This window comes from Asparagus officinalis, chromosome 8 (assembly GCF_001876935.1).
Source record: "Asparagus officinalis chromosome 8, Aspof.V1, whole genome shotgun sequence".
NCBI lineage: Eukaryota > Viridiplantae > Streptophyta > Magnoliopsida > Asparagales > Asparagaceae > Asparagus > Asparagus officinalis.
The window spans coordinates 18840788-18867741 of NC_033801.1; the positions used below are offsets into that span (position 1 = coordinate 18840788).

At 36.4% G+C, this 26954-nt stretch overlaps 1 protein-coding gene across 4 annotated transcripts in view; it reads left to right on the plus strand.

Annotated features, from left to right (window-relative positions):
• Positions 1–26954, plus strand: part of LOC109819442 (protein SABRE-like) — a 91511-nt gene that overhangs the window by 47400 nt on the left and 17157 nt on the right. For all 4 annotated transcript variants that reach the window (XM_020385171.1, XM_020385172.1, XM_020385173.1 and 1 more), the window contains 9 exons: positions 2559–2810; positions 3917–6016; positions 6620–8489; positions 8607–8707; positions 15729–16085; positions 16201–16319; positions 21113–21356; positions 21780–22004; positions 25436–25575. In XM_020385171.1, the coding sequence (XP_020240760.1) occupies positions 2559–2810; positions 3917–6016; positions 6620–8489; positions 8607–8707; positions 15729–16085; positions 16201–16319; positions 21113–21356; positions 21780–22004; positions 25436–25575 (5408 nt within the window). The remainder of the gene's footprint in view (positions 1–2558; positions 2811–3916; positions 6017–6619; positions 8490–8606; positions 8708–15728; positions 16086–16200; positions 16320–21112; positions 21357–21779; positions 22005–25435; positions 25576–26954) is intronic.

Genomic DNA, 26954 nt, shown 5'->3' on the forward strand with positions numbered 1-26954 from the left:
GAGTAAAGTTTTTGTAAACTTAAGTGGACTAACTAAGTCATCAGTCCATCAAGATATTTAGCCATTGGATTCGTTTAATTGACCAAGATCTTATTTGATGCCGTGACATCTATTTAATGAGGGTAGGTTAACTTACGGAAAAAATAAGCGGAAAAGAGTAAAGTTTTTGTAAACTTAAGTGGACTAACTAAGTCATCAGTCCATCAAGATATTTAGCCATTGGATTCGTTTAATTGACCAAGATCTTATTTGATTATATATAGAGAGAGAGAGAGAGAGAGAGAGAGAGAGAGTAAAGTTTTTGTAAACTTAAGTGGACTAACTAAGTCATCAGTCCATCAAGATATTTAGCCATTGGATTCGTTTAATTGACCAAGATCTTATTTGATGCCGTGACATCTATTTAATGAGGGTAGGTTAACTTACGGAAAAAATAAGCGGAAAAAAGAAAATTATTTCTTTCGCAGAAAATAAGTCGCTAAAAAAGAAATGCCTCCTTATCTTCTTTTCTATTGCATCTCTTTCTTTCTTTTCTTGCCGTACGTCCGCTCCATTCCCTTGCGCGTCTCTCTCACTCTCTCCCATGTTAGGATTAAGTTCAATTGTCTACATAAATTAGAGAAAGAGAATTGGGTAATCATGGATTTCTCTTTGTATTATTGTGATGAATTTTCTTCTGGTTGAAAATTACTCATGTCCAAGTTGTTATTAGTTAATTATTAGATCAAACAGGATGGCAAAGAACACAAGGCAAGAATCTTGTTTGGTAACAGGAAGCATTTAGGTTACAATTTGCTTGAGAGAAAGTAATGACAAATCCACCATGATACAAATTTCAAGTGAGACTTATCATCACAAGAAAAAACACCCGTTACTCCTCTACTGCAAAACCAAAGCTCCTTTGAAATTCACCGTACTAGGTTTTCACTTTAGTTAAAGTGGAAACGAAAGAAGACGGTGTCGGAGTCGGAAGCTAGCATGTGAACGAGCTGTGAAGGTTTGAACACAAAACTTCTCCTTTGATATTTCTGTGATCCTTATGAGCAAGCTTGAGATTGATTTTATTCATTTCTTTCCAACTATTTTTTAATTTCCTAAACTACCCTTAATTTAATAAATGAAAGATGACTGTCGGATGAAGATCTTAATAAGTTAAACAAATTTAATAGTAAAACCCTTGGTAGATTGAACCCTAAGTCCTATGCTCGGTACTAAGCACCAAATTTGATAATTGGTAGTGAGGTGGCTCATTTTCATTCATTCATTTAATTATCCAACCCATGTGCACCCATGTGGATGTGCCCCCCTTAAATAAGTGGATGAGAATAAGTCACATTGCTACCAAGCACCAATTTGTGCTTGGTGCCAAGCATACCCATTATTCTATATATATAGAATAATAGGTACGCTTAGTACCAAGCACACGAGATGACCCATTCTCATCCACTTATTTAAAGGGGGGCCACATTCACATGAGTGCACATGAGTAGAATAATTAAAGGGTGGTTCAAGTGAGGACCATTTGTCATTTGAGTGGATGAGAATGAACCACCTCACTACCAAACACCAAATTTATGCTTGGTATCAAGCATATCCATTTCTATTATACACACACATACATATAAATGGTCCCCTCCTTTAAGATTAGTGGATGAGAATGAGTCACCTCACTATCAAGGATCAAAATTGGTCATTGGTACCAAGGATACCCATATATATATTCTCTCTCTCTGTGTGTGTGTGTGAAATGATGGTTATGTGGTTGTGGCTCATTTAGCAAAATGCGTTGCAAAGAGATAAAATGGTGAGGTCCACACCTTTTGATGTGACTAGCAAGATGAGCCTCGTCACATGAGTATCTCTTGATAGTCCATTCATCAGAATGAGCCGCCAGCTCATACCCATTATCTCCATGTTTATGTATGTATGAATGTATGTATATGTATGTAGGTATGTGGGGTTTGCCCCCTGTTTGTTGTTTTCTCGATTAGTTTGTTTGTCTTTGGACTGTTTTCATTGGTGTCATGACCATATGCAGTTTATGGCTTGTCCACGACATTTTCTTGTCTGGTTTGACTGTCATATGCTGTTAAAGTGGATGAACTGGCTAATAAATGCTAGTTCAGCTTTAGAATGCTTTATGATGTATCTCTTTCTATCTGGAGGTGTTTGTAATGCCTATAAATGTCTTCTAAACAGTTCTATGCTCGTATATTTGATTCAAACTTTTAGTCAGTACACAGCTTCTATCCCTTTGTCCCCATGTTTTTTTTTGGTATTCAAAACAATTAACGACTTTAAATAATATGCTGTACCGTTTGCTGCTCTAGTAAGGTATATAAATATGTTTGTATAATATCTTTTGATATCGCATGTTTGAAACAAACATGTTGCATTCTCTCCCTTATGTATGGAATAAATACACTCTTTTACTTTCATTGCTCAAATCATTTGTTATTTTGTTGAGAAAACTATGTTTTTCTATAAAATTTTTATCTGACATCCTTCTCCGAGTTCAATTGTTACACCTGAGATGCTTCTGATTGCGTTGCTCTCAGCCGCTTCAACCAGTTAGAGCTGAGATTGATGTCAAGCTTGGTGGAATGCAATGCAACTTAATTGTTAGCAGACTGGAGCCCTGGCTTGGCTTTCACTTCTCAAAAAAGAAAAATATGGTACTTCATAATGAGACTTCACGCAAAGAACGGACTCAGGTGGGTAAAACCAAGACTATCACGTGGACATGTACTGTTTCAGCTCCAGAAATCACTATTGTGCTGTACGGGCTCAACGACTTACCATTATACCATGTAAGTTTCACAATTGATTACCTAGCTCTTGTTATTACCATCTGAGATGTTATTGCTTTTATGTTCTATATCACAATAAAGGTTTGGTTAATTTTTCAGGATATGTATGTTTGTGTATGAATGCATTAGGAAATAATGAGTATGAGGTGCAGCTCATTTTGCTTATGTCTACCATGAGATGACCATGTGGTGAGGCCACCCTACTAGTCACATGAAATGGGTGTCTCACCTTTCACCACTCTTTATCTCTTGGTAGCTCATTTAACACGCTGCACAATGAGCCGCCACCTCATAACCCATTATTTTACACTCACAAACACTTACATAATGATTTTTCTTAATGTTAAGGGATTGTTCTCTCTGCGCCATATAATGGTTTGGTGAGATATACATACATTAAATTATATGTGCACACAGTACGCATATACACATACATACATAAATATCATCGTTGGGAAAAACCCGTTACACATAATTCATTATGTTGTGTTATATAACCTAACAGACCTTAAGTATCACATTCACATAACCTTTTGAAATAACTCAGACAAATCATAACTCTGCTTTATTGCAATATAACAATCTTACTTCAAATATAACTTATAATTTATTAGAGAGACCTGAGAGTTTTCCTTTCTTTAAACTTGACATTTTAAGTGCTTACTTTTGGATTGTTTGTTAAACCTTCATGGGCTATTTTGGTGATATCATTATGTGATTGTGAAATTATAAATGCTACTAATAAAATGAATCTGAAATTATGAACGAGATGTAAATTTATGATTATATAGTTGAATATTCTATTGTGATACCTGTAAGTAAATTGTGTAGCTTTTATTGATTTAAGTAATTTAATTAAAATATTTTCTTATTTGTTTTGTTCTTAATTCTTAAACATATACTGAAACTATTTTATACCGAACAAAAAGAAAATACATAAACTTGAAGTATTAAGTAATAACTATTACATTTGCTCACAAACAAGTCAAGTAATGTTAATTTCTCATGTTTAATCTTTTGAAGGTTTTTATACACAGAAAACAGAGGTGGAAAGGATTATGGTGGTCTTAGTAGATTATTCTATGACCACATTCTTGATAATGCAGGTCTGCTCACAATCATCTCATCTGTTCACAAATAATGTAGCAAGTAAGGGCATTCATGTACATGCTGAACTTGGTGAAATCCGTTTGCACATGGCTGATTATTATCAAGAAAGTTTAAGAGAGAGTTTGTTCCCTGTGGAAATCAACTCAAGCTCATTAATGCACATTGAAGGGCTTATTCTCAATTTTGGACATCGAGAAGTAGAATCCCATGAGGAACAAGGTCCTAATAACTGGAAATTAATGTTTGATGTTGATGTAACTGGAGTGGGAGTGTGTATTGGTTTTCACCATGTTGCATCTGTTACTTCGACCTTGCTTTCCTTTAAGGCACTGTTAAAAAGTTTAGTTGGTTCAGGGAAAAAAGCTGTAAAGAGCAAAGTTGCACGTTCTAGCAAAGTAACTTCCAAAGGGACACAGATTGTGAAGCTAAATATTGAAAAGTTTTCATTTAATTATTGGGGTCATGTGATTGCAGCGGATATAGTTGTTGCAGACCCTAAGCGTGTAAATTATGGTTCACAGGGTGGTGAAACAATAATTACTGTTTCTGCTGATGGCACACAGCGTACTGCAAGCGTAACATCTACTGCCCCTAATGGTTGCAAGAAGCTAAAGTTCTCCATATCTCTTGATACATCAAATTTCAAGGTTTGTTTAAACAAGGAAAAACGTTCTGTTCAAATTGATCTTGAAAGTGTGAGATCAATCTTCCAGGAGTATTCTGAAGATAATAAGTCTGGTGCAAAGTTGACTCTATTTGACATGAAAAAAGCAAAGTTTGTGCGTCGCTCTGGTGGCCTCAATGAGGTATCTGTCTGTTCTCTGGTCAAAGTAACTGATATAGCAGTCAGATGGGAACCTGATTTTCATTTGGCAGTATTTGAAGTCATGACCTCTTTGAAATCAGTTGTGCACAACGCACGGAACCAGCTTTCTGATAACGAAGATTTGAGTTCTCAAAACAGAGAATCTGAAAAAGAAGTTATGTTGGAACAGGAAAAGTCTGATAAGAATTGCAAGAAAAAGGAGCCGGTTATTGCCCTTGATGTGGAGATGTTAACAGTTTCTGCTGAGCTTGCAGATGGTGTGGAAGTAGCAATTTGTGTGCAATCTATCTTCTCTGAGAATGCAAGAATAGGCGTATTAATCGAAGAGGTTATGCTGAACCTTAATGACACCAGACTTTTTACAAGTAACCGAATGCAGATTTCTCGAATTCCTGTATCTGTTTTGAGTACTTCAAATGACACAAAGGTACAGTCTGTGACCACATGGGATTGGGTGATTCAGGCTCCTGCGGTTCATATTTGGCTTCCCTATAGGTTGCAGTTACGTGCTATAGATGATGCAGTAGAGGATACATTAAGAGGTTTGAAACTTATTGCTGCTGCTAAAACCACTCTTTTATTTCCTATGAAAAAGAGTTCAAAGAAATCCAAAACAAAGTCTACGAAATTTGGATCTGTTAGATCAATCATACGTAAATTTACAATAGCTATGGAGGAAGAACCCATACAAGGCTGGCTTGATGAACATTACAATCTGATGAAGAGTGAAATTTCTGAGTTAAGTGTTCGATTGAGGTTTCTTGACGAGTTTGTTTCCATTGGGAAGTCTGGAGGTTCCACACCAACTGAACCACACACTGAAAGGAAGTTTGTTCATAATGGAATTGAAATTGACATGTCCAATACAGCAGCTATTAAAAGCCTGCAAGATGAAATCCATAAGCAGGCATTTCAGTCTTATTATCAGGCATGTCAGAAATTAGAGTTATCAGAAGGCTCAGGAGCATGCCTGAGCGGCTTTCAGTCTGGTTTTAAACCGAGCACAAATAGAGCTTCAGTTCTAACGATTTCTGCCGTCAACTTAGATCTAACTCTTACCAGCATTGAAGGTGGTAAAGCTGGAATGGTTGAGTTCATAAACAAGATGGATCCAGTCAGCTTAGATAATGAGATACCATTCTCCCGGACGTACGGAGGAGATATTTCTTTGAACGCTGGATCTTTGACCGTCCAACTTAGAGACTATATGTATCCAGTCTTCTCTGGAACAGAGGGTAAATGTCAAGGACGTCTTGTACTTGCACAACAGGTCAGGTTCAAATATCTTTGTTTTTCCTCGTTTTCAATTTCTACTTTTTCATCAGTTAGTCATCAGTTATTGTTTGTCATCAGTTAGTCATCAATTATCTCTGGAAAGATCAGTTTTCTTTGATTTTAAGGACATCATAGCTAGATATCTTGTTGATTAGCATGTCTACCTAAAAAGAATTGATTGGCTTTATGAACGTAGTAAGTTTTTCTGTTCTTTTTATCTAAGTATTTTCCTTATTTTTCACCTTTATCTTACTATTGTTGCAAAACTTCCAAAAATTATGATACGGCTTATTAACATTGTTTTATTAGACCTTTCTTGTATTTGTTAAAAACTTAAAACCATCTAGATATTCAAGATATGAGATATTTTCTTTAACGGTATGCCTTTATGTTATATGAGAAATTTCTTTCTGCTAGATTATGAGAATTATTTCAAGATCCTCTGCCATATGGACTAAAATGTTTTTATGGGATGTGTATGTTTCCTTTTAAAAGGCGTTGGTGTTCCAAATGCCTGGAAGTCCAATGTGTATTTTCCAACTACAGTTGCTTCATTGGCATATTCCACTTACATTTGAAGTAAATTCTCTTGTTACAGGCTACTTTCTTCCAGCCTCAAATTGAGCAAGATGTTTTTATTGGGAAATGGTGGAAAGTTCGCATGTTACGTTCAGCAAGTGGTACAAGTCCACCAATGAAAACATATATGGATTTGCCATTATATTTCCATAGAGCTGAAGTATCCTATGGAGTGGGATATGAACCAGTATTTGCAGATGTAAGCTATGTATTTACAGTAGCTCTACGCAGAGCTATTCTTGGAACAAGGGGTAACAATCCAATGGCGAATCAGCCACCTAAGAAAGAACGCAACTTACCATGGTGGGATGATATGAGGAACTATATTCATGGGAAAGTTGGTTTACATTTCACTGAGACAAAATGGATTTTGCTTGGAACAACCAACCCTTATGAGAAGTTTGATAACATTCAGATTATTACAGGTTGTATGGAAATCCTACAGTCAGATGGTCATGTATCTCTTTGTACAAAGGAATTCAAGGCTTATGTAAGTAGTCCGGAAAGTTTTGTAAAGAATTGTAGTTTGAAGCTTCCATGCTGTGACTCTCGACCTTTTCTTCATGTTCCTGCATTTTCTGTTGATGTTACTCTAGAATGGGAATGTGACTCAGGTTCCCCTCTTAATCATTTCTTACATGCACTTCCAAGAGAAGGTAAAACACGGGATAAGGTCTTGGATCCTTTTCGTTCAACTTCTCTCTCACTGAAGTGGAATATTTCTTTAAGACCCTTTACCTCTGCAAAGGCTGAACCTCTCTTGTCCACTAGTGCGGAAGAAAATGCACTAGTAGATGGATCCATGCATGATGCTTCGCAAAGTTTGGTTAGTACCTCATCAGATTCCCCAACAGTGAACTTGAGAGTGCATTACCTTGTTTGGTTGTTTAAATGGTGGAATTTGGTTTATCTTCCTCCTCATAAGCTTCGTTCTTTCTCACGATGGCCACGTTTTGGAGTTCCTAGGGTTGTCAGATCTGGCAACTTAGCATTAGATAAAGTTATGACTCAATTTTTTCTTCGCATTGAAGCTACGCCAACTTGCATTAAGCACATGCCTTTAGGAGATGATGATCCAGCTAGTGGTCTGACATTTGAAATAAAGAAGATGAAAGTGGAGCTCTGTCATAGTCGTGGAAAAGAGAAGTTTACCTTTGAGAGTAAGCGGGACCCTCTTGACATTGTGTACCAGGGGGTTGACCTTAATATGCTGAAGGTGTACTTGGACAGAAGCAATGCTGCTTCTATAACTCAAGATATGAAAGCAACTAAAAGTTCTCAAACTGCAGATAAGTTTAACGAAAAATCCCAGTATATAAGTGGTTGCACCGAGAAATGCCGCGATGATGGTTTTCTTTTAGATTCAGATTATTTCACTATACGAAAACAATCACCTAAGGCTGATGGCTCAAAAATTTTGGCTTGGCAGGAAGATGGTAGGGCAAGTGCTGAGATGACCCGTACAAAATCTGAGTTAGAGATGGGGAGTGAGAGTGACCATTTGCAATCTTATCTTAGTGATGATGATGATGGATTTAATGTAGTAGTGGCTGACAATTGCCAGCGAGTTTTTGTTTATGGCCTTAAACTTTTGTGGACTATTGAAAATAGGGATGCTATTTGGTCCTTGATTGCTGGTATTTCTAAAGCGTTTCAGCCTCCGAAGCCTTCTCCTTCACGACAGTATGCAAAGAGAAAGTTGTTAGAAGAGCAGCAAATTGCTGAGGAAAAATTGTCTCATCATGATGTTTCTCATGATGATGCTGTTAATCCATCTTCGTCTGCATTTCATGCTACAGGTTCCCCTTCCCTTCGAAATGTTGAGCCTCTGGGTACACACCCCATAGTTTCTCCATCTTCAAAATTGGAAGTCTTGAGTACTGTAGCTGGTAAGTTTTTTCATAGATCTGCATTTGTGTGTTTTGGCATGTGATGTTTGAAGTTTCCTTTATCCTTCATGAATGATTTCATGCTCAAGCTCTTCTTGTACAACTTATTTTCTATAGTGGATCCTGGCGAAATTGGGGATTCTGAGGAGGAGGGGACACAGCACTTCATGGTTAACGTTATTCAGCCTCAATTTAATTTGCATTCAGAAGAAGCTAATGTAAGGTTTTTTTGGCGTTTTTTGCTTTTTATATATGATACTAGTTTCTATTATTCAACATTTCCAATTATAGAAAGATATGATATCATACCTGAACTTTCTTCAGTACCATAATGAAGTTCTAGTTCTGTAAGAAATGGTTATCTTGCTCAAAACACAGCAAACTTATTAAATAATATCTGTGTTAAAATAGGCAGACCCATTTTAAGGTGCCTTGAAGGTTTTTAAATGACAACACCTTTAGGTGCCCATATGAGGTACAAAGGGCCATGAGATGTATGCTTTGGCAAATGAGGCGTAAATGGAACATATCCCTCGTGCCATGTCTGGCGCCTTCTAGATGAATTTTTCTCTTATAAACCAATGAACAAGTGGGCCTTTTAGTAGAACTAAAATATGTGTGGTTTAACACCTAAAGGGTCGGATCTTCAAAAGAAAGAGTTAAATGCTACATTCATCTTCTAAAAATTTCCTGGAGTGAAAATTATCTACAGTACCTCATTAATTTATTTTATTTTCTTGCTTTTTATAATATTTATAAATTGTAATAAACAAGAAAAATAAATAGTTCATGAGACTTACTCCTCATGCCTTGACGCTTACCCTCGCCTTATAAAGGTTGCCTCATGCTTTCACCTTTACAAAGATTGGTTAATGTTATGACTCATTTCTCAAATTCATTAAGCAGAAGTAAGTAGCTTTTTCTCTGAAGAAATAGCTCTTGTTGTCACTATACGGGTACTTCTCTCAGGGAGTTTTCCCTAATAGATGCATAAAACCAGTGTCCTTTACCTCAAGAAAAGGATTTGAGTACTAATAGAAAAAAGACGGATTTGAGTACTAGTAGAAAATATATTGTTAACAATAATGCTGGTTGATCTGTATTTTTGTAATACTAGTTGTAGTGTTGGAAGGAAGGTACTTTTATGGCGTTTTGCATTCTCTTGAATCTTCGCTTTGTGATTTATGTTACGGGACCATTTTCATGTTCTTTTAGGATATTATTTTCCTTATTTTTATATTGGAAAAATGACATTATCTTAGAGAATGATTGGTTTTATTTATAGGAAAACAAATAACATACAATTGCATAGTTTTTCAATATGGGACTTGTTAAGGAATATTTGGAAGATCATTATATGTTAAGGATATATAGTATATTAGGAAGGATACATTATGGATATATTATTGAGAGTTCTTAAGGATGTTAGATATAATATTATTCTCTTTAGACGTTTTCTTTATGGAAACCCTAAATCCTCATTCCATTATTAACTTTATTGCTTCTCCCTCCTCTCTCCTAACCCAAACCTTCTTGGTTGGTCCCCCTTCTCTCTTCTTCTCCTCCTCTCTCCTAACCTTAACCCTAACACTCCGCCTCTCTCCCTCTTCCTCCTCATTCCCTCGACCCCGCAGTCTCCATCTCCTGCCTCCCTCTCCGCCATTACCGATCTCAAGCAAATTACTAACCCTACCATTTCACTCTCCCACCTCCCCCTTCGCCACTACCGACATTGAGCACATCCTCAACTAGTTCGACTCCAACGGCAACAACAGGATCTCTTCCTTCGAGTTTGCCTCTATCTTCTCCTCCATCGACCACCCCCTCTCCTCCTCTAAATTCTCCCACATGATGACCGAGGCCATCATCTCCTTTGTCAAACTCCCTCTGCTCCTCTCGTTGTCGCTACCTCCACCACAAACCCACCTGCTCAAAATTGCCTATGACCTGCTCTCCTCTCCCCTCCGTCATTTCTCTCAAACAAATCCCATGTTTGGATTACTTGTGATTTTATTTCTTATGTTATTATCGGATCTTGCTAGTTTATTTTTAGCTAAAATGGGTGAGTGAGATTTGGTTAGAGTAGTATGTTAAAAGGGTATATGATATATGGCTATTCGAAGATTGCTCATAAAGTGTTTGATGAAATGCCAAAGAGGGATGTGGTTTCTTGGACTGTGATAGTAACATGGCATGTACATAGAAAATAAAAAGAAAGTATCATGGAGATCTCATCGTGTTGTTGTGTGTATGTAAATGTCAAAACTAGACAAACATATAATTGTACAGGTTAATTGTGAACTATTAAAAATTATCTATGAATCTTATCTAACTGATGTTAACTTTACTCGTTGGATGTTATACTTATAACATAATTGTTAATTTTATGCAATGAATGTTAATTCTGAATGTTGAGTGTTAAGTCTACCAATTTCTTGTTAAGTTTACCCATTGGTTGTTACGTTTACCCATTGATTGTTAACAATATAGATTACCAGTTAACTTTAATAAATACATGTTAGATACATGAATTAGCCATGAATGTTAATAGACGCATATTAGCAGTTACTTGATATTAAGCGGGAACAAATAAAGTTTAACATGTACATGATATAGTTAACATGATACTGGATTTAGTTAACAAATACTGGATATAACTAACAGATACTTGATATAGTTTACACATGCCGTATATAGATATAGTTGACATATATGAAGCATATTTAACATATACTGATTAGTCTTACATGCAAGCCGATATAGTTAGCATCTTGGCTTTAAGACTGACAACCAACTCTAATTCTTTAAGTCAACACTTGATATAGTCTTGTTTCCTTCCTTTTAGTAGTAATTGGTGGCAATATCTCGATCTATTGGTACACTACACTTCTCATAAGTTGGAATGGGATGGAGGACATGTTCATAATTATTTTTAAATGCTTAACAATACTATTAGTAAAATTAACTTAACAGTTAAATAAAAAATAAGTAAAATATACACTACAGTTATAAACACTTAAATCAAAATTAGTAAAATATACACAATAATTATAAGCATCACAATTATAGTATAAGCTTAACAAATACACCATAAAAATAATAGATATGACATAACCTTAACATGTTAATGATAAGTTTCACACGTATTGCATAACCTTCACAGTTATAATATAAATTTAATAGGTACTTGATATAGTTAATAGATATGCACGTAACTTTGACAGGTATGTCAGAACCTTAACATGTACGGTATAACCTTAATAGGTACGACTTAAATCTTAACAGGTATGTAATAATATTAATAGGTATGCCACAACCTTTACATCTACACCACATGATGCTAATTTTGCCTTGTGAAATACTTAATCTCTTAGGAGATGGAATACCCATCATTGATACTAGTAAAAAAAGAGATCTTTTCAATATACCACTGATAATCTTAACATTCAACTTTTAACATCAACATCCAATCTTCCTTTTGTAAGAATAAAAATCAAATAGGATGCCTTGTAAAAAAAATCATATTCTCAACTTATGCATGATGCTATCGATCAATATCCTCTTAAAAAGATCAACATCTTCAGCAAATGACTAACCTTCAATACAATCATACTAGTTCAAGAGATCATTTCTATTTGGCATTTCATCAAACAACTTTTTGGCATCATTTAATATCTCATATTTCAGTAATTTTTTAAACATAATGTTCCAGGAAACCACATTCATTTCCTCAATTCCAACATCACCCTTTTAATATCACTGCAACAAATGTCCAAACTCAATGTACATTTTCATTAAAGGGTTTGAAACCCAAACATCCAAATCTAAAAATAGCTTGACAAATGAACAATGAGCTATGAGAGGGTGGAGAGTAGAAAGCTGTGGAGAGGGTGGATAGCAATGGAGAGGATGTAGGAGTGGAGGCGAGATAACAATGATTTCTTTGGTGGTGGTGTGGCGACGGAGGAGAAGGATGGAGGAACAATGGAGGTCATGGCGGTGGAGGAGAATTAGGGTTAGGGTTTGTGGGTATGAGGGGGGTTTAATGTGAAAGAGAAATTGATGGTGGAGATTTGGTGGAAACAGGGGAGGAGTGGGTTTGGGGTCTTGAGGAGGTGAGTTCGGTTGGCGGTGGCGTTGACGACAATGAGGGGAAGGGAGTTACTCATAAAGATGACAACAGGATTTTGTGATGGAGACAGTTGGATGTGGTTGAGATGAGGAAGAAACGGTGGCTGGTGTTTGAGAGAGGGGTGGGGATAACATGGTAGGAGAGAGAAGAATAATTTAGGAATTTAGGGTGAAATACATATACATTAAAGGTAGTCATGGGATGGAGGGGCTAGGCCATATTTTTTCATGTTTTAAGGAGTTAAAGCACATGGGAAATAATACATGGGGCTGGGCCCATTGAGTTTTCATTTTTAGGGCATTGACACAATTTTTCCTTTCTTTATTATAGTTTTCTATTATTTTTGTTATTAGGGCTTTTGTCTTTTTAACCCAAGTTTTATCACCACTTATTTGAAAATCCACAAACTTCTATAGACACCCACACACCCAAAGTACCCCATGTGACTTATTTATAAACCCAACTTGTAGTAATGCCCTCAGACTTTATATTATATTTAAAAAAATCTAAAATCCCAAAAATTAAATTGCCCTTCTTCAAATAAACTGTGTTTCTCTCTTTTTTCTCTTCCTTCATTTCACAAAACATCGAACTCAAAGAGCCAATCTCTAAATTTTATGCGAAGTCAATCCCTAAAATCCATGAAAGCTGAGCAAAATAGAGCACTTTATACAAAAACATAGCTTGATGTATAGCAAAGTATAACACCTTATAAAGAAGTATAGCTCTTTATAACTAAGATGTATCTTTCATCCTTATAATATAGCTCTTTTTTGATTCTGGGAGTACAGGAGGGAAATTAAAAGTGTGTAGTATGTCGTCAAGAAAATTGCGAGAAAAAACAAAGGAATATTTAAAATCCATTGGACTAGTTAACATAAAAATATGAAAGCTTAAGAGCTATTAATATTTAGTTGATCAAAGTATTAACACTTTATTCAAAAACATGGCTTGTTATGAGCAAAGTATAGCACCTTACGCAAAAGTATAACTCTCTACGACTGAAGTGTATCTTCATTGGTATAGTATAGCTCTTTTTTGGTTCTAGGACTATAGAAAAGCGATATTTAATGATTGGAAGTAGAAATCAAATTAAACCAAATTAACATTTTTTATGAGGAGAAATATTGATGAAAGAAAGGGATTTTTGAAAAAGAGAGAAGACATTAATAAAGGAAAGAAAGATTTTGAAGAAGATGGGTATACTAAATTGGGGTTTGGAGAGTGAGAGGAGCATGAAAATAAATTTCTCCCGCCGTCACCATATGCGATGGGCTGGAGCATGATTGTTGTTTAGAAGAAGAGAGGAAAGGGCTATTTTAGAATTTTTTGGGAGATATAGTATAAAGTTTGAGGGTATATTATAGATTGAGTTAAAAGTAAGTTATAGGGGGTACTTTTGGTGTATGAGTGTTTATGGAAGTGATTGGATTTTTAAATAAGTGGGGGTAAAATTTTGGGTTAAAAGATAAAAACCCCTTATTATTATTAGAGTTTCATTTTCATAGGACTTCCTATAGATATAAGTACTTGTATGTATAAATTATATTGCACCCTTTAATAATAAATGAATATTAAGAGCTTTTGTTTCTTTCTCTTTTTTTCGCATGGTATCAGAGCCCTATTATTAATCTTAGAGTATATATTTCTTCTTCCTCGACCTTGGGGCCCCCAAGGGGGTTTCGATACAGGCTTCATCTCCCACACCTCATGGCTTTGACATTTGTGGACGACGATGCTTTTGTTTCCTTGAACTATGTAGTAGTGGTTTCTATTTGATCTTGCTTTTGCTCACCATGCAGGAAGATAGTTTCTTGGCATGCTTCACAGCCGAGTTTCATCAAGTCCTACGCAGAAATCAGCGAAAACAAGAATTACCTCGACCTTCATACCTAACTAGTTGACAACATAGGTTTGCTCTTTACCATGGGAGATATGAAGCAAGTTAGCGAGGAGGTTGCTTACAAGGTGGTTGGTCCTGCACATGTTTGACTTGTGACTCCTATTGATGTCATTGCCCCTTGCAGGTTGTAAACAATCTTTGTGTTACTGCAGTTGGTTTGGATTTAATATCATTGCAATCATGAGGTTCAAGAACAGAGTAAAGTTGAAGTTTCGGGCTCGAGGGAAATACCTTCTAGTTTTACTTTGTGGTGGTGTAGCCTGGAAAATTGTCTCAGGCAATGGGCATTGGGCACAGATATCATGTTAAATTTGATGCAGACTGGCTATTTTTCATTGGAATGGTATAGGGGAAGATAATTAGACCCTTTCCTGTTGTGGAGGACCCAAGGTGTTTGGTGCGCCTATCGTAGATTTTGTGACTGGTTTGGATGCAAATTGTTCTGTTGATGCCAGAGAGATTATTCTATTGGTTCTAGTGAGAATGTTCTATTGGAAATGGTTATTGAGTTTTGAGATTGGCTCTTTTGGAGATTGGATTAGTAAAGATTGTTCTCGAGGTTCATTTGGAGATTGATTTGCATAAAGATTTTTTTGTAGCGGGAACATTTAGTTGAAGCCATGTAAATCCTCAAAAAGTTGGACAACGACACATATCTTTGCAGCTCCCCACGCACATAGCTAACCTAGTGCTTAATAGGGTAAATGACCGCCTATATTAATGTCAAATATGCTGATGAAGCAGTACCTATTTTTGATCATCACTGCTAAAATGTAGTTACTTCCAGAATGATTTAATATGGAATTCTTGATCTTATGGAAGAAATTGTTTCTCAGGGAGATTGAATAGTTAAAATGAACATGAAAGTTGAAACCATCTCAATAAGTGCAGTGCCACGGGTCCCCCACTGGAAACCTTTGTTCAAGCTTGGAAGTGCTTGTCAATGGAAAGAGAAGTTATTTAGAGATATTTACCAACACCAGAACATTTAGTGTTCTGACAAAATTATGATTTATATTTGCTACTACTTCTTTTTCATCTGCAACAGTTAGCTTCAAGCTTGTTTAGTACACATAACTGCTTAGTTTTAAAGAATTTGAATCACTTGGTGTACTTTGTTGGATAGTTTTGTGTGACATATATTGTAATAATTTTGTTCTAGATCTATCTTATATTGCTAACAGTTAACTCTTTAATATATCAGGGCAGGTTTCTGCTTGCAGCAGCTAGTGGCCGTATTTTGGCTCGTTCCTTTCATTCAGTTGTCCATGTTGGTTCGGAGATGATCCAGCAAGCTCTTGGTACCGGCAGTGTCTCCATTTCAGAAACTGAACCAGGAGTGACTTGGAAAAGAGCGGAGCTTTCTGTAATGCTTGAGCACGTTCAGGCTCATGTAGCACCAACTGATGTTGACCCTGGTGCTGGACTTCAGTGGTTACCCAAAATTCATAGGAGCTCACCAAAAGTAAACCGTACAGGTGCATTACTTGAAAGAGTATTTATGCCCTGTCAAATGTACTTCCGCTACACTAGGCACAAAGGTGGTACGCCAGAATTGAAGGTAGATTGACCACACTCAAACATTAATGACGGAGCAAACCTAAAATATTAAGTTCCCTTTAAAATAAACTTCTCTTAATTTCTTCACAGAATAAAGACTTTGTTTTGTTACTCAGGTGAAGCCTCTGAAGGAGTTGAAGTTCAATTCTCCTAATATTACAGCAACAATGACATCCCGCCAATTTCAGGTTATGATGGATGTGCTAAGCAATCTTCTCTTTGCCAGACTTCCGAAGTATGACCTCCTACACACATGATGCAGTTACATGCCCAACATCCATTCATATTTCTATATAACTTCTTATCCAATATGCATATGTATTAATGTATGTATATCATGTGTCTGTGAATGCATACAGCTTCATCATTTATAACCATCAGATCTTTACGTGATAAGTTTGAGATTCTAGTAATTGGATTGTACACGAGAAGATGAGGACAGGATCAACATTGTGCAAACTTTTACCCATCATCTACATTAATGTTCGAATCTTCCTAATTTGTCTTCCTTCTCTTAGCTTTTTTCCTTTTGGTCTCTCTCCTAGTTTCGTTGTAGTGTCCACATCCTTCCCACCATCTCATTTTCTCTCCTTCATTTAATTCTTATCTACCGTTCCTCTTAGAAATAGTTAGGAGAAGTGATAATATTATAATTTATAGGGTCGAAGTGGACTAGGAGTAGACCTTAAAGAACTTAGTTGGAACTCGGAAGCAATTAAGGAAAGTGTGAAATTAGTGAACTTGACAGGGATGACCCATAATAGAGCTGAATGGAGGAATAGGTTCATGTGGCCTACCTGATGCAGGACAAAGCACTAGGGACTTTTAATGCAATATGAGACCAATCAATTACACAGATGAGAACAAGCCTATATACCAACTAACATGCATGCACTCTTTGTAAATGCTCCAATCAATCACACAGATGAGAATAAACCTAGATACCAACTAACATGCATGCACTCTAAATGCTATCCTGTTAGTCAATACTAAAATGTAATGTAATCTAGGTTATGTAATGGTTATTCAAGCAATGAAAATGCAGAATACAGAAATAGACAAATATATTTACTAGTTTCCTACAAATTTATAGAGCCGCGGAAATCTACAATTAAATTTGTGATCTGGGTTATATAATTATTGTTGAGGGACTCACATCAATCACACAAATTAGTAACGATCTAACATTTAATTGATTCCTCTGCAAGTATATATAGATCTTTCTGCAGATTCTGAAGATCAACAAATACCAACAAAGGGATTGAGTACCAAGCACCTGAGGACATAAATGACAATTAAACCCCATTAAGATCAAATAAGAGAAAATTGAGTCAAATCTGATCTTCCAGACGGGGATAGGAGTAGTCGAAGCCGCGGATTGGAATCGATGAAGGTTTGTCACCTGTGGGAGGGAGAGGGATTTGGAAGCTTCGTCGGGTCAAGGATAGATGACAGAACTCCATTGGAAGCTGGAGGCTCGAGATGGTGTCATCGGGCTCAGTCAGAACGTGGGGTTAGGCCTTGACGAGTCCTATCAGACTTTGTCAGAGGCTGGATCAAGATTAGAAAAGTCAGGAAGTTGATCGGCATTGTTGAAGGTAAGATTGTCGGCTATGGAGAGAGGAGGCAGCAGTGAGGTTTCAGAGTTGGGTGCTTGGCATGAGCTGGGGTGACTGGAAGAATCAGGTTGGTTAGTTCATGAGGGAGTCATGATGGTGAAGACACGTGAACAATAACGGGAGTTAGGAATTTGGAGCTGTGCCTGAGAGTTGTAAGCTTTAGGAGTTGGGTTTTGTTTGTTGATGGTTGAGTTTGAGAAGGGCGTGGGGGTGGGGGTTGGGGTGTAATCACTGGCTAGGATAAAACAAGGAATTTATAATTTGTGGGCTTACACCCAAGGCAAATTACATGCTAAAGAAAGAAACTGAAAATGCTCAAAACTAAATCTCAAATATCACTCTTTATCGTCAAGAGTGCTCCTAAACGGAGGCTTATACAATCATACATCTTAGAATAATTACTTTTGGATCCAAATTATGGGACCAAGGTGAGGGACGGCTGACGTGTAAAGAAACTTTTTAATTTATTACGTATTTTCTAATTTCAGGCTGGGCATATGGAGCAATTGACTAGGGGTAGTTCTGGAATTTTTTAGTTTATTTTCTTGCTGTTCATTCTCTTCTCCTTCGTATTATTTGTCCTTCAATCTTTCTGCACATCTTCTCTTTTCCTTGGTCTTAGACAGCAATCAGAATCATACAAAAACCAAATTGATTTTTTGATTAGTTCACTGACTAGTAACAATAAGTGTAATTGAACTTGAAGACACTTGATAATGGAAGGACAAAACATTGTGTCAGGTTGATAAAAGAATAAGAATAAAAGCTTTGATTGATGACCAGCGAAGAGGCGAGGATTGTCAATTGCGAGATCTCCGTCGGCCATAGATAATTGTGAAGCTTTTATTGTGGATGGGTGAAAGAGTTGAAAACGAGGTCTGTCAATGGAGAGATCTTAGCCAGCAATAGAGCTTTGGTGTGGATGGGTGAAAGAGATGCAGTAGAACGTCGCTTAATGGAGAGTATTACACGATCCAATGCAGTCAAGTTTAAGGATCCAGGGGAAAGGATGAGGGTTTAACTATTTAGTTACCATAGTTAGCAAAGAAATAATTAGAATTTTCTTTGACAGAAATACCCTTAGTCTGTTATTAATTTTCATTAATAGCGCTAGCTGCAATTGACATGTAGGCATGTCCATATAGCTGTCCCATGGACCTGTCCCATTTTTGGGTCCTGAGTACGCTACGTCTTATTTATAGAAAAGAAAAGCTAACAACCATCAATATACTAATGAAATCTTAATTAAAGAAACATGAAAGGGAAACTAAAATCCTAAAAACTTTAGAAAATCAAACTAAAATCCTAAAAATCTCAAAAGATCTTCTTTCTTCTAGATTAGCTCTTGGATTGATTTCTGTCAACTCTCTCTGACTTTGAAACATTCGTCTCTGATAAACGACGATAAATGATGGAGATAATAAGCATTAAGAGCATCCAGGTTGAATTGCTCAATCTCCTCGGCCCGTAGCCAAGTGCATTATGCATTGCGTCTTCTACACAAATGGACTAGGTTTCTCTGAAATTAACCATTTGTTGTCAATACAATCTCATCTTGCAAAATGTCTTTGATCTCTATTGGATGTCTCCTCTGCTGCATTGGTTGTGGAACTAGAATATGTTGTTAACCCACTGAAGGCGAGGATGCAAACTCTAGAAAGATAGTAGCTAGTCCATGAACAACATTACATAAGATGTTGGGTGCCTCTGGGTGTCGAAGCCGAACCCGGCACGTAGCCCTGGCTACTTAATCGGGCGCTTAGGCACCACCTAGCATTTTTTTCTGAGAAGGCGGTGAGAGGCATTATGAGCCCTTGAGGCAGAAAGGACTTGAGGAAGCATCGAGTGTTTGGATCTTGATGAGTAGGGCTTGAGGAGGTTGAGGGGATTTTCTTTGTTGAGAAGCAGCAAATGATCAAAATGGGCGGAGAAAAAGAAAATAGATCACAATTGAGGTTTAGGATTGTAATTTGAATTTGGTTTCAAATTAAATGGGTTTGGTTTTATAAGTAAAACGTGTTGAGTTTTTAGGTTACTGGATTTGTTTTTAAGTAATTGGGTTTAGATGTATAAGTTACGAGTTTTGGGTTTTAAGTTATTTTGTTTGGATTAATAGGTTCTTTAAAAAAAAATCTTTGAGGTGAATCACTTGCAATGTTTTTTCTTGTATGGATTAACGCCTGCCTAGGCGTGCCCACCATGTGGACAGGGGCGCCTAGGCCAAAACAAGTCAGCCTGGGGGCCACAAATGCCTAGGTGGTTGCCAAGTCGGCCTTTGACAATAATGTCCACTGGTGCAAGATAAGGAGTCAAATACTCGATGCAAAATTCCAAGATGATATTAACATCTCATGCACTGTCCAGCTCACATGCATTAGGACCTTTTTTCTCACAAATCTAAATGGACAGTACGTAGCATGAAGTTTCCCCACAATTCCTATGGGGAACCTCTTACGTCGAATCCTAAGCTTAGCCATGTCTCTAGCTGAGAACTTCGACAATCGTCTATGAGAATCTTCAGAAAACTTGTAATTATCATTACTTATTGCTATACGCCTATGGATCTCATTTTGCATGGCACAAAAATATTATGCAGAAGACTTGGCTAATGCACCGAGTCTAACTTCTTATGTCATGAAAAGTAAGTTTATAGGTTTTCTTGGTTCACAACCTGTTATAATCTCTAATGGACTTAACCTAGTAGACCTATTAACTATACTGTTAAAAGCATGCAATGAAAATATTGTGCGTAGTATGGCCTCCTGCACACATGCTGCTGTTATTAAATAATGCGTGCAATTTCAACATCTGCATCTATTATTTTATTTTTATTTTCCTTATATCTAAATAATTCCCCTCAACAAATCTCCATTCATGTGATCCCCTTTAGTTATCTCAAGAATAATACAGTTTTCTAACATATTTTGCTTCAAATGCAAACTTATGATGATAACAGTGAATTGTTCTCCGGAGCCTTCTTTAGGAAGAGTAATCTTCAGTGTTATTGTTGATGAAGATGATGATCAGTTAATACACCAAATACTTTTCATCTTGAAAATGTTTACAATGTGCTATATCTAGAATGTGAAAGTTAAACACCAAATGTTAATTGCTCTATGTACTTTAAGTTCTGCATTTTGCCACAACAATGATTTGCCAGCAGTATTTTTCTTGAACTTGACTACTTCATACGTCTGTTAGCCTCAGTTAGCTTCAGTAATTAGGTTTTTCTTATGTATGTAATAATCAATATCCTATGTGTACATAAAATATTTGTAATCCTGTTCCTTCTATGTTATGCGTAGTAACACTAGTTGCCCTTAATAGATGTCATTGGTAATTAGTTAATGACATCAATGAAAATATAGTTACTAATAACAACTGTTTTATTTTAAATCCAATTTTCCAGACCTCGTAAAAGTACGAGTGATGATGATGATGATGATGATGCAGAGGAAGCTGATGAGGTGGTTCCAGATGGTGTTGAAGAGGTTGAACTTGCGAGAATCAGCATTGAACAAAAAGAAAGGGAAAGAAAGTTAATCCTTAATGATATAAGGACACTATCAGTTAGTAGTGATATTCCTAGTGAGACTGCATGTTCAGAAAATGATGGTGAATTGTGGATGATTACTGGTGGAAAATCAATACTGGTAGGATGCTGACTTTTTCCTGTTATAGGCATTTGAATTGATCTAGTATTTATCTTCATATGTGGTGGTTGTGTTTCTCTTGAGAAAATTTTGCACTATTGTTCTAGGTCTGGCAGTTATATTCACATTATCTAAAGCATATTTATATGTCCTTTGAATTCCATATCTTGATGCATTTACCTGTGTACATGTTGGTATTTACAATTCGCCAATTATCTTCTTGCTTGAAATACTAATAAGTTCTTGCAACACATCAATCAAGATTAGGAGACAAGATCATTCTGACTTAACGGTATGTCACATTACTTAAAGGAAGTTTGGATGAATTTTGTTTTCTTCTCCTTCTTCCTGGCACTTTGATACAGAAAAGATGAAGTTACATTTTCTACTGCAAAGAATTTACAGCTACCAACATGTACACAGGTAAATAGACTGAGGAAAGAGCTGGGTAGTATACAAACCTCTCGAAAAGCTGCATCCTCCACTCTGAGATTGGTTCTGCAGAAAGCTTCACAGTTACGATTAATGGAGAAAGAAAAGAACAAAAGCCCTTCCTTTGCGATGAGTATTTCCCTGAGAATCAGCAAGGTAGTGTGGAGCATGCTTGCAGACGGTAAATCCTTTGCTGAAACTGAGATAAACAATATGGTGAGCCTTCTTGAATATTTGACAAAAGATCTTGGTCTACAAATGGTTAAATAGCGCTTAAGATACTCTCTTTGCTTCTTATGTGATATATATTTTTAAAACTATGCATTATTGTGTATTAGAAATTTACATCTTTAATGCTTAAAGTCATGTACGCAGTAAAAATTACATCTCTTATCTTGTAGGTACTTTCTAACTAGTATCTTTTATCTTTGTTAATGTTACCTCAACATATTAGGAATTAAAAGTATATTTTTGAACATGTGAGATAATCACCTCACCAAGAATTTCTTCCTATGCTTGTGGGTCATTGTTGTATATTAAGCAATTCGCACCCCCCTAAAAGAATGATAATAGAAATAAATAATGATGATGACAATAATAATAAAGGGAAACAGAAGGAAAACAAAAGAAAAGGAAAAAAGAAAAGAAAAGACACAGACAAACACATGCATGCACATATATAAGCCACGTGGTCTTCCATCATGTAAAGGCCTCTAGCAAATTTGGATGATTTGGAAAAGTATATCGGTCTGTGGCACCATCAGCATTCTCAAACCTCTCCCTCCTCACCAGCGTCCACTCCTTCCCCCCAGCTCATGCCACAACCTTCATCAAAACAAGCTACAGCTCCACTTCTTATTCCTCTCTCTGCATTTCCTCTCTCTCCCCTCCACTCCTCCACTATCCACAAACAGGCTCCTCCACCTCATGTAACTCACACCACCAGTGGCTTCTCCATGCTGAAATCCACCACTGCGAAATCCTCGTTTACAACAAAATCCTGAAATCCCACCAACATAAAATGTGACCAACACCATGAAAGACTACAAGGACTGTATGAACCTGCTCGAGAATGCAGCGGAGAACAATTGTGGTACTCATTATTGCCGCTGAAGGTGGAGGATGCAGCCATAGGGGAGGCAATGTGGAGGTTTGGGAACATGCAGACATACATGATGTCACACCCCCAAATGCACATCATAAATGGGGATACATGATAATGGCGACATGTGCAAGAGCATGTGCTGAGCATGATTTGTGCTTCCATAGTACAAATACGACTTTATATAAGGAACTTCGTTGATATATAGAAATCTCACCGAAGACTACTTCGTATCAAGCTACAGTCAAAGCAATACAATTAGTAGGTCAATAAACTCTTATTACATAACGATATAAATCTATCTAGGATAGCTACAATTTCATCGTGTCATAATATTCACAAGTTCCGATCCTCCAAGCTAAGATATTGCAAGTCTAATTTGCATCAGAAAACAATGAAAACAACAGGTAATTACACTCAATGAGCAGACAAGTTATCATTTGCGGATCAAACAAGTTTAAAAATTATTAATACTAAAACTTTCAAATAAACTACTATCAAACTAAGATAACAATCTAGAAACGTATTAAACATTGAATAAAATAAATTTTGTAACATATATAACATGCGACAGTGTTATATAACACCAAATAAATTTTAAAAAACAAAGCAAAAAGAAATACCAAACACGTCTATATTGTAAATGTATTTATATCACATTTTGCAAAATACGCTAAGTTGTTACACTAAGGCTACAAAAATTATAGCCCAGTAGCATGAAAACACGCATAAATCACTCTAAGGCACCCAGAAACCATATCACATTTTTTTTCCAAAATGGCCACATCACATTTTTGCCAAAAAGTTCAGTATTCATATGCTCGATACCATAGGGGAGGTGTAAACATATCAAATCATTCCATAGTGGACTTCCAAAGATTTTTAACATTTTAAAAGAATTCCTTTTCCACTTAAAATATCACTTTGTACTTTCTGCTTGTACGAAAAGCATTTTAATATGCTTAGCACTTTCATAAAATTATCATACCTCTTTCATGAAAATAGAATATTCATGAATTGACGGTAAAGTAAATACTTTCATCAAATATAAACTCTTCCATGAATGTAATATCAATAATAAATTCAAAATATATTTGATAACATAGTTTGCAATACCTTTCATTCACTAAATAATATTTGTCATGATGAAGATAAATATGTATCACAATACCAAATAGATGTATTAAATGGTCATGCATGGACACTGATGACATTGAGAACTATTGAGATATAGGACACTTTCTTCAACCAAAGTGTGACACCCCAATGTTAGTCCCACATCGGCCAGTGGGAGAAAAATAAGTGTTGAAAGAGTAAAGCCAAAGACTCAAGTATAGCATCGGCTAGTCGATTTTGGTAGTGGTTTGAGCCAAACAAAGCGCTATACTCAGTGAGTCCCACGGCTTACACAGCGCCAACGTGATTGCAGGCCTGGGGCGTGACAAAGACTATACACCTGGACACAAAACACATTTTTATCTGTGGTAACACTTACCATATGCAAACTATTATGCATCTTAACAATTATGTTTAACATAGAATATTATGTCCCTTTGAAAATAGCTAATTGTTTTTGGAATCACTTTATTAAATTAGGTTTCACATATAAGTACGGACCCGCTATATATATTTGTATAAGTTGCATACATTCAGGAGAAGTAAACATATGTAGTTGTGGCTTTGTGTCTGGTTTTCCGTAACAGCAACCTGTTTCATGGCAGTGTATTACATGGTAAGAGTTTCATAGAGACAGTCCCTACTTTCTCCCTGAACTATTAGTTTTGTCCCTTCTTACCTCCGAACTATTTCTAGTCGCTACTTGCCCCTTAAACTATTGAATTTGTTTTCTGCTTGCCCCTGAACTATTTTGAGTTCCATCTTTTCCCTTGAACTATCACTTTTCTCTCATAAACTCATATAAAAAACTGACAAAGTAATGGACATAAGTGGTAACTAGGTACTGAATCTGATAGATCAAGGATAAGCAGGTGTTAGTGGGAAAGGTGAGACAACAAATAGTTCAGGGGTCAATCATGGAACAAATTCATAGTTTAGGGGGGCATGTAGGGACTAAAAATAGTTCAAAGGATAAGAAGGATTCCGGGGTCAAATTGGGAACAGAGCCTTCTCTTAATAACTCATGACCAGGTCCTCACCTGTTATGTTCTTGTAGTCCTTTCTAGCAATTGCATCCAATTTCCAATAGAAGTTTATCCTAAACACAACCTCAGACTTCAAGCTTATACTGATTATTTAGATCCAACCGAAATTCAGTAAGTTCCACTGTAGATCAAACACAAAAACAACAGTGGCCTATGTGTAGTATTTTGGCTTTCTTGACCTTGATAATGTTTTATTTCTTTCGTTGAGAACTTTAGTCTTAAGAATAAGATTTTCAAGTAACTGAACTGATTTTATCTTTTAAGTAGTCGTCCTGTGTAATGATCATAAAATCAAGAATTTTTATCTCGCACAATCCATATGTTGGATCTACATTCTGCTTCATAACTGTGAAATTGTTTATTTTTAATATTTCTATTGACAGATCTTTGACTTTGATCGTGATTACAAAGATATGGGCGTTTGTCTGTTCACTATGACATCCTTTGTTGTGAGAAACTGCCTGCAAAATTCGAAGTCTGATACAGTGTTAGCTGCCTGGAATGCACCTTCTGAATGGGGAAAGTAGGGACTGTTTCCTAACCGTTTCTCTTTTTTTTATGGTTTCTATTCTAAACAATTTCTCTGGCTAATATTCTAGCTTGTTAAACTGTGTTAAAGTATAAAATATAACCTCAGCACATCTTAGAAGTTTTAGTGCTGTGGAAGGAACCTTTGACTTAGTATCATAGCAGTCCAGTTTCAAGTCAAACTGGCCACATATTTGAAGTTGATTTAAAAAAAAAGATGCCGCAGTGTGAGTCGAGGTTTGGCCCATGAAAAGGGTGCTCAATCTGTGTCTACTGTGTCTCAATCAGTTTGCCCTGTTGTATCCATTACAGGACGATCTGTAACTTCTTTACAAATGCTAAAAGATTTGTGGCAGCAGTGGGACTCATTTATGCATGGTCATATATATCAAGTTATCCGAAATTGTGTTTATTGCAACTTTATGGTTCCACACCATTCAGTATAAACATTTTGTCACCAATCATGTATCTCAGTCAACATGATACTTATTGTTCAATTTCAATTTTCAGGTGACATAGAAATCTCATGCCGAAGCTTGAAATGGTCAAAAAGTATTGAAACTGTTCATTTGAGATAACTTTTCCGTTCCTTTTATTCTAGTCGTCTGGTATAGTTTCATGACTAGACCCACTTCTCCACTTTAACCATCCTCCAACTCTGGCATCATCCTTCTCAATCTCTTAAGACAATATTAAGGAGGATAATGTTTACAGAACAGAACAAGATGGTCAAGGTGAAGCATGCTTTGTGTTGTTGGTTCCAGCTAGTTAGCTGAAGCAAAGTTTATGAGACGGCTAAAATAACTGTCTTATAGGTTACAGTACTCAACTAAAAAGAACATCAATTTTGAGAGATTGAATTTCATGCCCCTCATTTCTTTGCAGAAAAGTGATAATCCAAGATCCATTGAATTGAGAATATAGTCACCTATGTTACTCAGGTACTTCTACCGGTGAAGCTGTACCCATACACGACACGTACCCAACACCTATCCGTACAACTTCAAGGACACTCCTTGGATATATACATACATTTATTGAGACATGTGCTCAATTATATGATATACGTTTTAATTTAAAACACTTGTCAAACTCCTCTTGGATGCGTGTCTCACACTTCAGTGACTTCACAATGCTCACATCCATTTCTTGAAACTCGTTAGACATAGGTCGGGGTCATTTTACCCCATACCATGTTCAAACATATGATTTTAAGGGTCGTTTGGGTGTCTAGTATAAATACGAGTAGCTTCCGATTTATGATAATCAACATAATAGAAGAAACTTAAATACATGATAGGAACTTTAATTCTAGCAACACTTAAATTGGAAAATAATAATGATCTCATGTAAATTATTAATCTTAATTTTATA